A 14,997-nucleotide genomic window follows, 5' to 3' on the forward strand; every position below is an offset into this window, starting at 1 on the left:
TGCAGTGTCCAGTCCAGTGAGAGCATGATACCTGTTTGCAGTGTCCAGTCCAGAGAGAGTGTGCTGCTTCATTACGGTGTCCAGTCCAGAGAGAGTGCGTGGCCTGATTGCAGTGTTCAGTCCAGAGTGAGTGTGTTCCCTGATTGCAGTGTCCAGTCCAGAGAGAGTGTGCTGCTTCATTACGGTGTCCAGTCCAGAGAGAGTGCGTGGCCTGATTGCAGTGTCCAGTCCAGAGTGAGTGTGCTGCCTGTTTGCAGTGTTAGTCCAGAGAGAGTGTGCTTCCTGATTGCAGTGTCCAGTCCAGAGAGAGTGTGCTCCCTGTTTGTAGTGTCCAGTCCAGTGAGAGTGTGCTCCCTAATTGCAGTGTCCAGTCCAGTGAGAGTGTGCTCCCTAATTGCAGTGTCCAGTCCAGAGAGAGCATGATCCCTGATTGCAGTGTCCAGTCCAGAGAGAGTGTGCTCCCTGTTTGTAGTGTCCAGTCCAGAGAGAGTGTGCTTCCTGATTGCAGTGTCAGTCCAGTGAGAGTGTGCTCCCTAATTGCAGTGTCCAGTCCAGAGAGAGCATGATCCCTGATTGCAGTGTCAGTCCAGAGAGAGTGTGCTCCCTGATTGCAGTGTCCAGTCCAGAGAGAGTGTGCTCCCTGATTGTAGTGTCCAGTCCAGAGAGAGTGTGATCCCTGTTTGCAGTGTCCAGTCCAGAGATAGCGTGATCCCTGATTGCAGTGTCCAGTCCAGAGAGAATGTGCTCCCTGTTTGTAGTGTCCAGTCCAGAGAGAGTGTGCTTCCTGATTGCAGTGTCAGTCCAGTGAGAGTGTGCTCCCTAATTGCAGTGTCCAGTCCAGAGAGAGCATGATCCCTGATTGCAGTGTCAGTCCAGAGAGAGTGTGCTCCCTGATTGCAGTGTCCAGTCCAGAGAGAGTGTGCTCCCTGATTGTAGTGTCCAGTCCAGAGAGAGTGTGCTCCCTGTTTGCAGTGTCCAGTCCAGAGAGAGTGTGCTCCCTGATTGCAGTGTCCAGTCCAGAGAGAGTGTGCTCCCTGATTGCAGTGTCCAGTCCAGAGAGAGTGTGCTCCCTGATTGCAGTGTCCAGTCCAGAGAGAGTGTGCTCCCTGTTTGCAGTGTCCAGTCCAGAGAGAGTGTGATCCCTGATTGCAGTGTCAGTCCAGTGTGCTGCCTCATTGTCGCTTGCTCTGATGGTCCCATGTGGAGCAGGCCCTACTGGAATCTGATTGACTGTGAAGAGCTGGGAAAGCAGTGACTCTCTCCTGAGAAGGAAGCTGCGGAAATGGAGCTGGCGGTGCATTTCCTGCAAGCTGGTCAATCGGTAAATTATCAGGCACAGCTGGCCAGGCAGTGCCTCACTGACCCCAACTTCCACCAAGTACAATGGATCCAGAAGAGGACATTTCGCCCATTGAGCTTGCTCTGCTTTTTAATATGATCCTGACTGATTTATTTTTACCCAACCATCCCCAATGCCCTGTGCCCTAATTATATCAGAAATCTCAGTCTCTACCTTAAATAAACTCTAAGACTGAACTTACACACGCTAACTGCATATAAAATTGGTAATATTCACAACCCTCTGAGTAAATAAATTCTGCTCTTCAATCTGTGCGCTATCCAGTTCCTGCTCTTGTCCCCAAACTTCACCAGGAAGAACAATATCCCATCGGTTTTCTTGATCAACATTTCTACTTGTCCTGTGCATAAAACACTCCAAAATGCCTCACTCCCTGAACCCCCTCCAAACCCTCCCATACTTTGCACTTTTGTCTCCTGGTTCCCTAACAATTGTCTCATTGAATAGGCCACTCCTGAGGGCAGACTACCTCGCCTAATGTTCATTTTTCTCTCATCTCTAGCCTTTCGTAACACCAGTACGCTTTTCAAACACTTCCATTCTCCCTGTCTTACCAATCAGCAACTTCTGCTCATGCACGACACTGTGTCATTGACATTTTGGGATTCTTGCATCAGTTCTGATCAGTGCAAAGTGAAAATTTTTATTGTCCACACCAGTATTTATAGTTTCCTGATCTTGACTGTGATTCCATTACCTTGTTGAGGCCACACCTGGTTCCTTCTCGAATTAGATCTGGAATGTTCGAATCAGGTAAACTGGAGAAAGTTCCTCTGCATTCGTACCTCACCCCACCAAGAACAAAGTTTGAATGCAGAATATTCACATCCCCTCCTCGGATTGGAGAAGGATTTCCACCATTACATTGGATCTTCCCACACTTTACATCCCTGTAGGGAAGAGAAGAACAATGATATGTTTCGTGTACAGGAGTTGCTGTAGTCAGTATTGTGTGAATTTGTGTGTCCCTCCTCAGGATAAATCAGCTCAAAGTGATCACATATTATGCCTTTTCAGATAATAATCCACATTCTCACTAATCCCTGATAACCTTTCAGTGACTTTGCTGAGCACAAATCTATCTCGCTTGACCTCAGTCATATTCAAAGGCTCTGCTTCCACCAGCCTTTCTGAAAGAGAGGTCTAAGGACTCATGACCCTTGGAGAAACAGGATTTCCCTCATCTTTAATTTGAACAGTAGATCCTTCAGTTTTAACAAGTGACAAACCCTCACTGAGATTCGATCCTCAGAAGAAATATCCAATCCACATCCACCCAGTCAAGTCCCTTCAGGATCTTAAACGCTTTAATCAAGTCACCTCGGACTCTTCTGAACTCCAGAGCATGTAGGCCCAGCCTGTCTAGCCTTTCCTGATAAGGCAATTTGCCAAAACCATGTATAACTGAAACATAACCTTTCTACTCTTGCATTCAATTCCCCTCACAACTAACCATAATATTCAATTAGCTTTCCCGATTACAGCTCTCTGTGGCAAGGAATTCCAAAGACCCATAACCATCTGAGAGAAGAAATTCCTCCTCCTCTCAGTCTTAACTTGGTGCTCCTTTAGTCAGAAACTAAACCCTCCGCTCCCAGAGCCACCCATGAGGGGAAACATCCTCTCAGTATTGACCCTGTCCAGCTACTTCAGAATCCTGTTTTTCAATGAGATCATCTCTCAACCTTCAAAACTCTAGTGAGTAGAGTCTCAACCTTCTTAGCCTTTACACAAACAACAATCCCTCCATATCAGGGATGATCCTAATGCCTTTCTCAGAACTGCCTCCAATAAAATGATATTTTTCTTGAAATAAAACTGCTCACAGAATTCCAGATGTAGTCTTATGAGCACCTTGCACAGTTGCAGTAAGGCTCCCCTACCCTTATACTCCGTGGTCCTTGAAATAAGCACTTCCTAATTACCTGTTGCTCCTGAGTGCTAGCTTTCTGTATTGCTTGCATAAATACCCCCAATCCCTTCGTGTCACAGCTTTCAGCAGTTTCTTTCCATTTCAATACTATTCTGATTTGTTCTCCATTCCGAAATGAACAATTTCATATTTTCCCACATTATACTCCATTTGCCAACTTTTTGCTTGTTTACTTAACCTATCAAAATCTTGATGTAAACTTTTTGTTTTAATCATTCACCGGATGAGGGCATCACTAGTTAGGCCAGCATTTATTGCCCATCCCTAATTGCCCAGAGGACAGTTAAGAGTCAACCACATGGCTGTGGGTCTGGAGTCATATGTCGGCCAGACCAGGTAAGGATGGCAGACTCTTTTCCTGAAGGAGAATAGTACTATTTGCATCCCTCTCACAACCTGCCTTTCCATCTAATTTTGGGTCATCTGCAAAGTTGGCTCCAGCATATTCACTCCATGTCCTTCATACATGTTGTAAATCAAGGGGTTGAGTTGCCTCCTTCTGCTGCTATGTCTTCTACAGGACCTTTGCTATTATCAGTCGTGGCATAGATTATAAGAGCAGGGAGATTATGTCAGCGCTGTATGTGACTTTGGTGAGGCCACAGCTGGCGTTCTGTGTGCAGTTCTGATCTACACATTATAGGAGGGATGCGATTGCACTGGAGGGCAAGATTCACCAGGATTCGATAGGAACAAATGGAACTGAAAACAAAACTGCTGGAAGTCACAGTGGGTCAGGCAGCATCTATGGAGAGAGAGCAAGCGAACGTTTCGAATCCAGATAACTCTTCATCAGAGATTTGCCCGGTGTTGCCTCGGATGGAACATTTCAGCTTTGAGTAGAGGTTGGATAAGTTTAGGTTGTTTTCTTTGGAGCAGAGAAAGTTAAAGGGGCACCTGATCGAGGTGCATAAGATTATGAGGGGCATGGAGAGCGTGGATAGATTTATCTGTTCTCCTTAGTTGAAGGGTCAATAATGAGGGGGCATAATTTTAAAGTGAAAGGCAGGAGATTTAAAGGGGATTTGAGGAAATGATTTTTCACCCAAAGGGTGGTGGCATTGGGCAGGCATTGCCTGGAAGGGTAATTGAGGCAGGAAACCTCACAACCTGTTAAAAATACTTGGATGAGCATTCCTGCTCCTCGGAATGCTGCCTGACCTGCTGTGCTTTTCCAGCACCACACTCTCAACTCTGAGCTATGGGCCGAGCGCAGGAAACTGAGACTGGTAGAGGTAGTAGTATAATTTTGGGCAGTATAACTTTGATGGGCTTAAGGGCGTCCACTGTACAGAATGATTTTATAAATCTGTGAACGTACTTTACTGCACATCCAACGTAGGCATTCTGTTCATTCTTGCCACAGTTTCCATATTGGTTTCCTGCTTTATTTTTTACTGAGTAACACAAATCATGTGCAGATACTGCACCTATCAGAGAAAAAGGGGGAGAATTACAGAGATTTGACAAACCGGAAACTGCTTCCCTGTCACACAGTCATCTTCCCAGTCCAGCCTCAGTGAACAGGTAATGGAATCTGGGAGAAGTTACAGAGACACAGAGTCAGAAAAGGAGAGAGGACAACAGACTAAGAGATTGACAAAAATACAGTGGCAATATAGTGAATGGGCAAGTCAAGATTTGATTAGATGGATGCCTGGAGTGTCACACTCACTGGTGATACCATGTCATGAGCTTGTGGGAATCTGACACTGAGACAGGGAAAGGACTATCCTCAGAGTGGGATTTTAATTCCACTTCTCATTCCCTTTCTGACCTAACCATCCTTAGCTTCCTCCATTGTCAGAGCGAATCAGATTGCAAATTGGGGGAACAGTACCTCATCTTCCGCCTGAGCAGCCCACAGCCCAGAGGACTCAACATTATGTTCTCCAATTTCAAATAACCTCCCTCCCCATCTCCCATCCCACTCCCTTCCATTCCTCTCATCAACCCTTCCTTACAGTCACCAACCGGATTCATCTCTCCCATCGACTAACTAGGTCGTACCCTCCACCTGTGTTCACCTATCCCTACCTCACCACTTCGCACTCTCCCCCCTTTAACTTCAGCTCCCCTTCCACCCACCCCTCATCTTGAAGAAGGGTTGCACCCAAAACGTTGACTTCTCCACCTCCTGATGCTGCCTGGCTTCCTGTGTTCCCCCAGCCCCCTGCCAGTATTCTGTATTTCTGATGCTGCCTGTTCTTCCATCTTCCTGCCTGTCCCTCCTGATGCTGCCTGCCTTGCTGTGTTCCTCCAGCCTCCTGCCTGTACCTCCTGATGCTGCCTGCCTTGCTGTGTTCCCCCAGCCTCCTGCCTGTCCTTCCTGATGCTGCCTGCCTTGCTGTGTTCCTCCTGCCTCCTGCCTGTCCCTCCTGATGCTGCCTGCCTTGCTGTGTTCCCCCAGCCTCCTGCCTGTCCTTCCTGATGCTGCCTGCCTTGCTGTGTTCCTCCAGCCTCCTGCCTGTCCCTCCTGATGCTGCCTGCCTTGCTGTGTTCCCCCAGCCTCCTGCCTGTCCTTCCTGATGCTGCCTGCCTTGCTGTGTTCCTCCAGCCTCCTGCCTGTACCTCCTGATGCTGCCTGCCTTGCTGTGTTCCTCCAGCCTCCTGCCTGTCCCTCCAGATGCTGCCTGCCTCGCTGTGTTCCTCCAGCCTCCTGCCTGTCCCTCCAGATGCTGCCTGCCTCGCTGTGTTTCTCCAGACTCCTGCCTGTCCCTCCCGATGCTGCCTGCCTTGCTGTGTTCCTCCAGCCTCCTGCTTGTCCCTCCTGAAGCCGCCTGGCCTGCTGTGTTCCTCCAGCCTCCTGCTTGTCCCTCCTGAAGCCGCCTGGCCTGCTGTGTTCCTCCAGCCTCCTGCTTGTCCCTCCTGAAGCCGCCTGGCCTGCTGTGTTCTTCCAGCCTCCTGCTTGTCCCTCCTGAAGCCGCCTGGCCTGCTGTGTTCCTCCAGCCTCCTGCTTGTCCCTCCTGAAGCCGCCTGGCCTGCTGTGTTCCTCCAGCCTCCTGCTTGTCCCTCCTGAAGCCGCCTGGCCTGCTGTGTTCTTCCAGCCTCCTGCCTTGTCTATTTTTAAGGTTTGCACCCATTTATCAAAATGTAAGTCTGACCTGGTTCCTTCTTTATGTCTTCTGAACCACTGTCTATATGCTTCTAGTACCAATTCATGAGCACTTAAAAGAGCCTGTTTAACCATTTTGTAATCCCTTGACCCCTCATCTGACAGCGTAGCAAATACCTCATTAGCTCTGCCTACCAGTTTAGTCTGAACTAGCATTACCCATAAATCCTCAGACCACTCCATCTGCCTAGCCAATTTTTCAAATTAAATAATGAAGGCGTCAATATCTTTCTCATCAAAATGTGGCAGAGTTTTGACATATTTGTATACATCACTAGCTTCTTTCTTCATCTCCATCCTGTTAACATGACTTTCATGACTAATTCACAACTTCTGAAGCTCAAATTCTCTCTCTCCCTTTCTTTTCTCTCCCTTTCTCTTTTTCATTTTGCTCAGCTAAGAATCTTCTCTCTCTGCCTTTATCTTCTAACTCCATTTGCCTCAATTGCAACTTAAGTTTTTCTAACTCTACTACACTTGTCTGTTTCTCTGAGTTCTTAACCAACTCCATTACAAGTTCAGCTTCTCTTTTGCCTTTGTTTGAACCTAATTCTAACCTGGAGAAAGTGAGGACTGCTGATGCTGGAGATCAAAGTCGAGAGTGTGGTGCTGCAAAAGCACAGCAGGTCAGGCAGCATCCAAGGAGCAGGAGAATCGACATTTCGGGCATAAGCCCTTCATCAGATGCTGCCTGACTGGCTGTGCTTTTCCAGCACCACACTCTCGATCCCAATTCTAACCTGTCTGCTAACTCTAAAAGTATATCCTTCCTATCTCTCTAAACCTTCTCGGCAAATTTGGGATGCATCTTCAAACCCCAGAATCTCTTCTGCAAATATAAGAGCCATTTCTCTCACTTCAAATTTAACCGTCCACAAGAAACTGAAATTAAACAAATTTTCTCACTGAAGTTTTAGTTAAGGACACTAATTACCAAGTTTTTAAATCTACTGGATCTTCCGTACTCCAAATCTGTTCAAATTTGTCCAAATCCTGGATGATGAGACCTCAAACTGTTGTGACAATGAGTTAGAACCCCTCTGTTAATTAAAACCAAACCCCCAGAAAACCTCACCTCGCCTTGTAATCTGTTCAAATGTGAGGGAGTGACAGAGAACTCTGAATTTCCACTACTTATAGAAAAATAACAAGTTATTTTCCTAATAGAACACTAGACAAAAATTATTAACAAATCTAATCCCCGTTTTTCTTAACTAATTACTTTCTGACCCTAACTCTTTCAAAATGCTGTTCCAATAACACAATTATTAACCATTGCACTAACTTAATCTCAATCTCTGTCTTCTTTGCTGTCTTCAGTCTTCCGTTCGATGATCTCCCTGGGTCATCTTCTTACTTTTTACTGCATTTATACAAAAAGATACCTTTTGATGGAGAGTGTTTCCAAATTTATTTGAGAGCAAAATGTTAGATGGGCAGTCTTCCACAGCGCAATCTTCTACAGTGCGATTTTATTTAGCCGTTGTCCATAGCACGATTTTATATAACGCAAGGTTGCTGAGGGTCACAATTGTCACATTATAGCAGAACAACATGACAATTTATTAACAGACAGGACCATTTCCACTCCAGACAGAAAGAACACAGACATGCACCCTCCAAACAGACTCCAGCAGATCCATCTTCTCCAGGATAATTAGGGATGGACATTAAAAGCTGGCCCAGTCAGTGAGGCTCACAATTCATATTCAACTAGAATGGAATGGTATGTTTATATTTCATTTCTATATTGGTTATGGACCTAATTGGCTCGAACAATGTTGTCCACTTCAGTAACAAGTTTTCAAATCTCATTATGTTTCAAAATATTGACATTTACCAAGACAGTGAGGTTGATAACTCTTAACAATCTGCTGAGACATAAAGCAAACCCTGAACATGGCTTCCTTCAAATCCTTACCCTGCTAAACCAACTCATCCAGCAACTCCCCTCTAATAACCTGCCTCTTCATCTTGAAGATCACTGAGGAACACAGAACAGGAGGACACCATTCAGCCCCTCAAGCCTACACCATCTGGGCTGATGATGATCTAATTCAATTACCTGCCTTGAGCCCATATCCCTTCATTCTTTTGCTTAATAAAAATTTATATTTAACTTCAATAACTGAATTAGTATCAATGTTGTTTGAGGAGTGAGTTCCAAACCTCCAATGCTCCTGTGTGTACAGTGTTTTATTTTTAATTCAGTTATGGGTGTCTGGCTGGGCCAGCATTTAATGCCTGTCCCTAGTTGCCCTTGAGAAAGTGGGGGATAAGCTGCCTTCTTGAACGACTGCAGTCCATCTGAAATGCATTGTCTGAACTGAAATGTCACCTCTTGTATACACTGATAAAATCTTTTAGTTACCTCGGAGCATTGAGTTGAAAAAAATTCTGGAATTTGCATTTTAATCAATCGAAACCTACATCTCCCTTCTAACAGATTAAGTGAGGGAGTCAGCCATTTCACATCGGTTGTATGACCCTTTGATCTTTCACTTATAAATTCTATGTCTGATGCCTCCTTACCCGGTGCACCTGATGATGGAGCAATGCTTCGAAAGCTAATGTTTTCAAATAAACCTGTTAGACTATAGCCTGGTGTGGTGTGATTTTTGACTTAGTCAATAAAGATTGACTTGGTGATGAGAAACAAAATTATAACCAGGAGAATTAGAATTTTCTGAGTTCAGGGGACTGACTCCAAACTGCCTGGTCCACAGCCAGAAGGAAGAAGCTCTACTGGTTGGAGTGCACTGTCAACTCTGTTCTTTTCTGCTGTATAAGCCTCTCTACAGATCAATCTGAGGTGTTGTACCTTGGAAAGTCAAACCAAGGTAGAACTTGTACAGTAAATGTTAAGATCCTGTGGTGTGTTGTAGGACATAGGAGTACAAATATAAAGCGGTGTCACAGGTAGACAGGGCGTGAAGAAGGCATTAAGCAGGCTGGCCTTCATTGGTTGAGGCATTAGGAGTTGGGACGTTATGTTACACTTGTATAAGTCATTGGTGAGGCCACACCAATTTTGGTCACCGTGTTATAGTAAAGGCATAGTTAAATTGGAAAGAGTGCAAAGAAGGTTTACAAGGATATTGCCAGGACTAGTAGGCCTGAGTTATAGGGAGAGGCTGGCCAGGATAGGACCTTATTCCTTGGAACATAGGGGAATGAGGGGTGGCCTTATTGAGGTGTATAAAATCATGAGGGGCACAGATAGGATGAATACATACAGTCTTTTTCCCAGGGATGGGGAATTGTAAACTCGAGGTAATAGGTTTAAGAAGGCCCTGAGGGGTAACTTCTTCACCCAGAGAGTGGTGAGTATATGGAATGGGCTGCCAGAGAAAGTGGTCGAGGCAGGTAAATTAGCAACATTTACAAAACACTTGGATAGGTACATGGATGGGAAGGGTTTAGAGGGATATGGAGCAAATGCGGACCAGTTTGGGCTGAAGGACCTGTTTCCTGTGTTAGTTTATGACTGTATTTCCACTGTTGCTGCTGCCTGGGCCAACCCAGTTCTGTTGACACATGGCATTCCCACCTCTGCTTTTGCTGTCTAGGCTCTGCCTCAGGTCCCACCTCAGAAATGTTGTTGCTACCCGGAGCTCCTTACATGTGGACTGTTGCTGCTCCGGGATTTTTTGAGGGGACAGATGGTCACCGTGATAGGGTCCAACCGGCTCTCGACTGCTGAGGTGTTGGGCTATTTGCCATACAGCTGGGTTGGCTTGGAATGACCCTTCCTCAATTCACTCAAGGAGAGGGCAAGGGATTGTTATGCCCCTTCTCCATCTGCCCAGTAGATGCTTTTAACAGTTTCACTGGTGGTGTTTGCACACTACTGCAGACAATGTAGAATACCCTAACCAGCCTCAACATCAACAGCAGCAGGGAATCACAGCGTAAATTCCAGAACTTTGCGGCCCTTCAGAACAGGAAGCTTGCAGTGTGCTTCCTGCAAGAAACTCCCATCTCCTCAGGAGAAAATGGGAGGACTACATGAGTTGCCTCACCTGCAGATCTGGTGGGATGGCTATCTTGTCGGACCCACAGTTTTAGCTTGGGGGTCAGGGAGACTGTGCCAGGCCATTTGTTTGGCGGGGGGTTTGGTCACGGTGCTTCACTTTGTGAACGTCTACGTTCCTGTGTCCAGACCGAGGGAAACGTGTTTCTACGGAGAAGTGTCTGCTCTTCTCGCCTAAATTGACAAAGGCCTGGACTGATTTGGCATCAGGGAGGAGGTTGAGAGACCTAGTCAAGTCCTTCAATTTGATGGACATCTGGCCAAATCTCCATCCTGACTCCATCACCTTCCCCTCCACCTCCACATGGCATCCATGCTGGTCCACATGATTCACCCAGACCAGTCCTACACGGTCCCGGGCTGGAGGATACACAACACCATCCACCTGGTCCAGGACCTGATCCATTTCTGTCGATGGTCTGCTTTGCCGAGCACCTTCCTGTCTCTCATTCAGGAGAAGGCATTCGACAGGTCGATCACGAGTACCTGGTCGGGACTCTGCGGGCATTCGGGTTCGAGATACAGTTCGTTGCCCGGATACGATTTTTGTACGCCGCCGCAGAGTGTCTGGTTAAAGCTAACGGGTCCCTGACGGCGCCCCTTCGCTTCGGGAGAGGAGTGCGTCAAGGCTGCCCCCTGTCTGGCCAGCTGTATTCCCTGTGCATGGAGCCTTTCCTGCGCCTCTTGCGGAGGAGGTTGTCGGGGCTGGTTCTGTGCGGCGTGGGCACGGGGGTGGTCCTCTCGACCTACACCGACAACGTGCTGCTCACTTTCACCGACCCGGCTGACCTGGGGAGGATGCGCGAGTGCCAGGCTATGTACTCGGCAGCGTCTTCCGCCAGGATCAACTGGGCCAAATGTTCTGGACTACTGGTCGGTCCGTGGTGGGTGGAGTCTCTGCCGGAGGAGTTACGGGGGTTCAGCTGGAGTACCACCCATCTCCTCTACCTGGGGGTCTACCTCAGCCCGGCTGAGGAATCCTGGCCGGCCAACTGGCAGGAGCTGGAGGCCAAAGTCTCGGCTCGCCTAGGCCGCTGGACAGGACTGCTCAGAGTGCTATCTTACAGGAGTCGAGTGCTGCTCATAAACCAGCTGGTGGCCGCCATGCTGTGGTACCGGCTGATCACTTTGGTCCCTCCTTCTGGTTTTGTCGCTGACATCCAGAGAATGTTGATTCACTTCTTCTGGGACAAAAAGACACAATGGGTCGATGCACAGATCCTGAGTCTCCCTATTGAGGAGGGTGGTCAATCGCTGGTGAGCGTTCGCACCCAGGTAGTGACTATCCAGACCTTTCCATTGAGCATCTTTCTAGATGGTGCATCCTGGCAACGTATTTTTTCCACCAGGTGTGTAACCTCAACTACAATCTGCAGTTCTTGTTCATCGACCGAGACGGTTTAGAGGTCACCCTCAGGATGCTGCCTGTCTTTTACCAGGACCTGATCACTGTCTGGGACATGGTCGAATTGAGTCACACCTACCCTCCGGCAGGAGTAGCGGCTGTCGTCAAGGAGCCGTTGCTCAGAAATCCACATCACCGTACTTGCGGGTTCAAGTGGCTGTTGGGGGGGAGGGCCGTGGTGGTCAGTGTGACCAGGGTCGGGATGTGCTGGGTGGCAGAGGCCTGGGATGGACACTGCCACAGAAATTGGCACACAGGTGTCTCAGACATCTGGTTCGCAGCCACTGCCATCCAATGCAGTTACATTCTCCCCGTGTCTGCGTGGGTTTCCTCCGGGTGCTCCGGTTTCCTCCCACAGTCCAAAGATGTGCAGGTCAGTTGAATTGGCCATGCTAGATTGCCCGTAGTGTTAGGTAAGGGGTAAATGTAGGGGTATGGGTGGGTTGCGCTTCGGCGGGTCGGTGTGGACTTGTTGGGCCGAAGGGCCTGTTTCCACACTGTAAGTAATCTAAATCTAAATCTACAGGATGCTCAGGTCTGCGGTGAAATCCCATCTGCACACACCCCTGCCCAGACGGAATTTCACATTAGCCCCAGGATCCTGTACCTTCAACGAGAACCTGTTCCACACAACCTGAGCCCACATCTGAAATGTTACATGCCTTTTAATGCAGTGAAATGACAAGCCCTGTACAGACTGATGCTGTGCACCATCCACCTCTTCTCTTTCATCCACTGCCCAGACAAACCTTGGCGTTCCCATTTGCCGCCGGGCGGTGTGGATTCCCAGAGGAGGGCTGTCTGCACAGGGATTGTCCCTCTTTCCTACGAAGATTTGGGTGGAGGATGCTGCAAACAGCAGACCCTTGTAACCACAGATTGGGGTGGTTCACAGACTCTCAGCTGAACTGTTTGTTTTGTGGTGCTGTGGAGTCAGTGGATGCGGGCGTCTGCACCCCCTTTTTAGTTACCTGAAGAACCTCCTCCTGTGTTTCTGGTTGCACGTCAGTCCCACACTCCTGATCTTTGGGCACCTAGTGCAGAGAGGGGAGGGCAGGTCAGAGGACCTCCTCGTGGGTCTGCTCCTGGGCCTGGCCAAACTGGCCACAAACAGGTCCAGGCAGCGGGCCATGAAGGGGTCATTACGGCCGATTGCCTGCCTCCTTCCGCAGTTACTTCCTGAGTATTCCTGAAGAAGGAGCACACGGTCTCCACCAACACTTCTAATGTCGTCAGGGAGATGTGGGCACTGTGGGGAATGTGGTTCCCTGCCAACTCTATTTTCATTTAATCCCTACTACCCCACCTTCACTTCTTGCACATAAGCATTGCTTATTCCGAGCTTTGCTTGTCACTGGTTCCCTGGCCACATGGGTGTGTTCCTGGTGGTGAAAATGTTGAATAACATTATTGTGCAGTTGTGTTTTTACTGACTCCTGCACTTACACGCAGAAACACAGACACACACATGCACCCATACACACACATAGACACTCACACACGCACACTCTCTCTCTCTTGCACACACACATAGACACGCAGAACATAGAATTTTACACCACAGTACAGGCCCTTCAGCCCTTGATGATGGGCCGAGGTAATCTACACCGTTCCATTATTATCGGTATGCATGTCCAATGCCCATTTAAATACCCTTAACGTCAGCAAGTCTAATACTGTTGCAGGCAGGCCATTCCACACCCCTACTTCTCTCTGAGTGAAGAAACTACCCCCAGTACAGAACATAGAACAATACAGCGCAGAACAGGCTCTTCGGCCTTCGATGTTACACCGACCTGTGAACTATTCTCAGCTCGTCCCCCTACACTATCCCATCATCATCCATGTGCTTATCTAAGGACTGTTTAAATCTCCCTAATGTGGCTGAGTTAACTACATTGGCAGGTAGGGCATTCCACGCCCTTACCACTCTCTGAGTAAAGAACCGACCTCTGACATCTGTCTTAAATCTGTCACCCCTCAATTTGTAGTTATGCCCCCTCGTACAAGCTGACGTCATCATCCTAGGAAAAAGACTCTCTAATCTAATCCTCTGATTATCTTGTATGTCTCTATCAAATCCCCTCTTAGTTTCTTCTCTCCAATGAGAACAGACACAAGTCTCTCAGCCTTTCCTCATAAGACCTTCCCTCCAGACCAGGCAATATCATGGTAAATCTCCTCTGCCCCTTTTCCAATACTTCCACATCCTTCTCGAAATATAGCGACCAGAACTGTACACAATATTCTACGTGAGGCCGCACCAGTGTTTTGTATAGTTGCAGCATGATATTGCGGCTCCGGAACTCAATCCCCCTACCAATGCAAGATCCCTCTGCACATCCACACTCCCTAGAGTCTTTCTATTGACACTGTACTCTCCCATCCTGTTATTCTTCCCAAAGTACATCACTTCACATTTAGTGTTGCTGAACAAAGAGACCTTGGAGTGCAGGTTCATAGCTCCTTGAAAGTGGAGTCGCAGGTAGATAGGATAGTGAAGAAGGCGTTTGGTATGCTTTCCTTTACTGGTCAGAGTATTGAGTACAGGAGTTGGGAGGTCATGTTGCGGCTGTACAGGACATTGGTCAGGCCACTGTTGGAATATTGCGTGCAATTCTGGTCTCCTTCCTATCGGAAAGAGGTTGTGAAACTTGAAAGGGTTCAGAAAAGATTTACAAGGATGTTGCCAGGGTTGGAGGATTTGATCTAAAGGGAGAGGCTGAACAGTCTGGGGCTGTTTTCCCTGGAGCATCGGAGGCTGAGGGGGTGACCTTGTAGAGGTTTACAAAATTATGAGGGGCATGGATAGGATAAATAGGCAAAGTCTTTTCCCTGGAGTGGGGGAGTCCAGAACTAGAGGGCATAGGTTTAGGGTGATAGGGGAAAGATATAAAAGAGGCCTAAGGGGCAACTTTTTCACACAGAGGGTGGTATGTATATGGAATGAGCTGCCAGAGGAAGTGGTGGAGGCTGGTACAATTGCAACATTTAAGAGGAATTTAGATCTGTATATGAATAGGAAGGGTTTGGAGGGATATGGGCCGGGTATTGGCAGGTGGGACAAGATTGGGTTGGGATTTCTGGTCGGCATGGACGGATTGGACTGAAGGGTCTGTTTCCATGCTGTACATCTCTATGACTCTATCCA

At 47.8% G+C, this 14,997-nt stretch overlaps 1 protein-coding gene across 1 annotated transcript in view; it reads right to left on the reverse strand.

The window, feature by feature from the left end:
* LOC148152298 (disintegrin and metalloproteinase domain-containing protein 12-like) overlaps nucleotides 1-14,997 on the reverse strand; it is a 657,223-nt gene that overhangs the window by 327,167 nt on the left and 315,059 nt on the right. Inside the window, exons 15-16 of the mRNA XM_087986062.1 lie at nucleotides 4,615-4,723; nucleotides 2,058-2,250 (exon numbers count right to left, since the gene is read on the reverse strand). Coding sequence (XP_087842188.1) covers nucleotides 2,058-2,250; nucleotides 4,615-4,723 — 302 coding nt within the window. The remainder of the gene's footprint in view (nucleotides 1-2,057; nucleotides 2,251-4,614; nucleotides 4,724-14,997) is intronic.

Source organism: Chiloscyllium plagiosum, unplaced genomic scaffold, assembly GCF_037043375.1.
Source record: "Chiloscyllium plagiosum isolate Xiang-an unplaced genomic scaffold, Cpla_swu_hap1 HiC_scaffold_1, whole genome shotgun sequence".
Lineage (NCBI taxonomy): Eukaryota > Metazoa > Chordata > Chondrichthyes > Orectolobiformes > Hemiscylliidae > Chiloscyllium > Chiloscyllium plagiosum.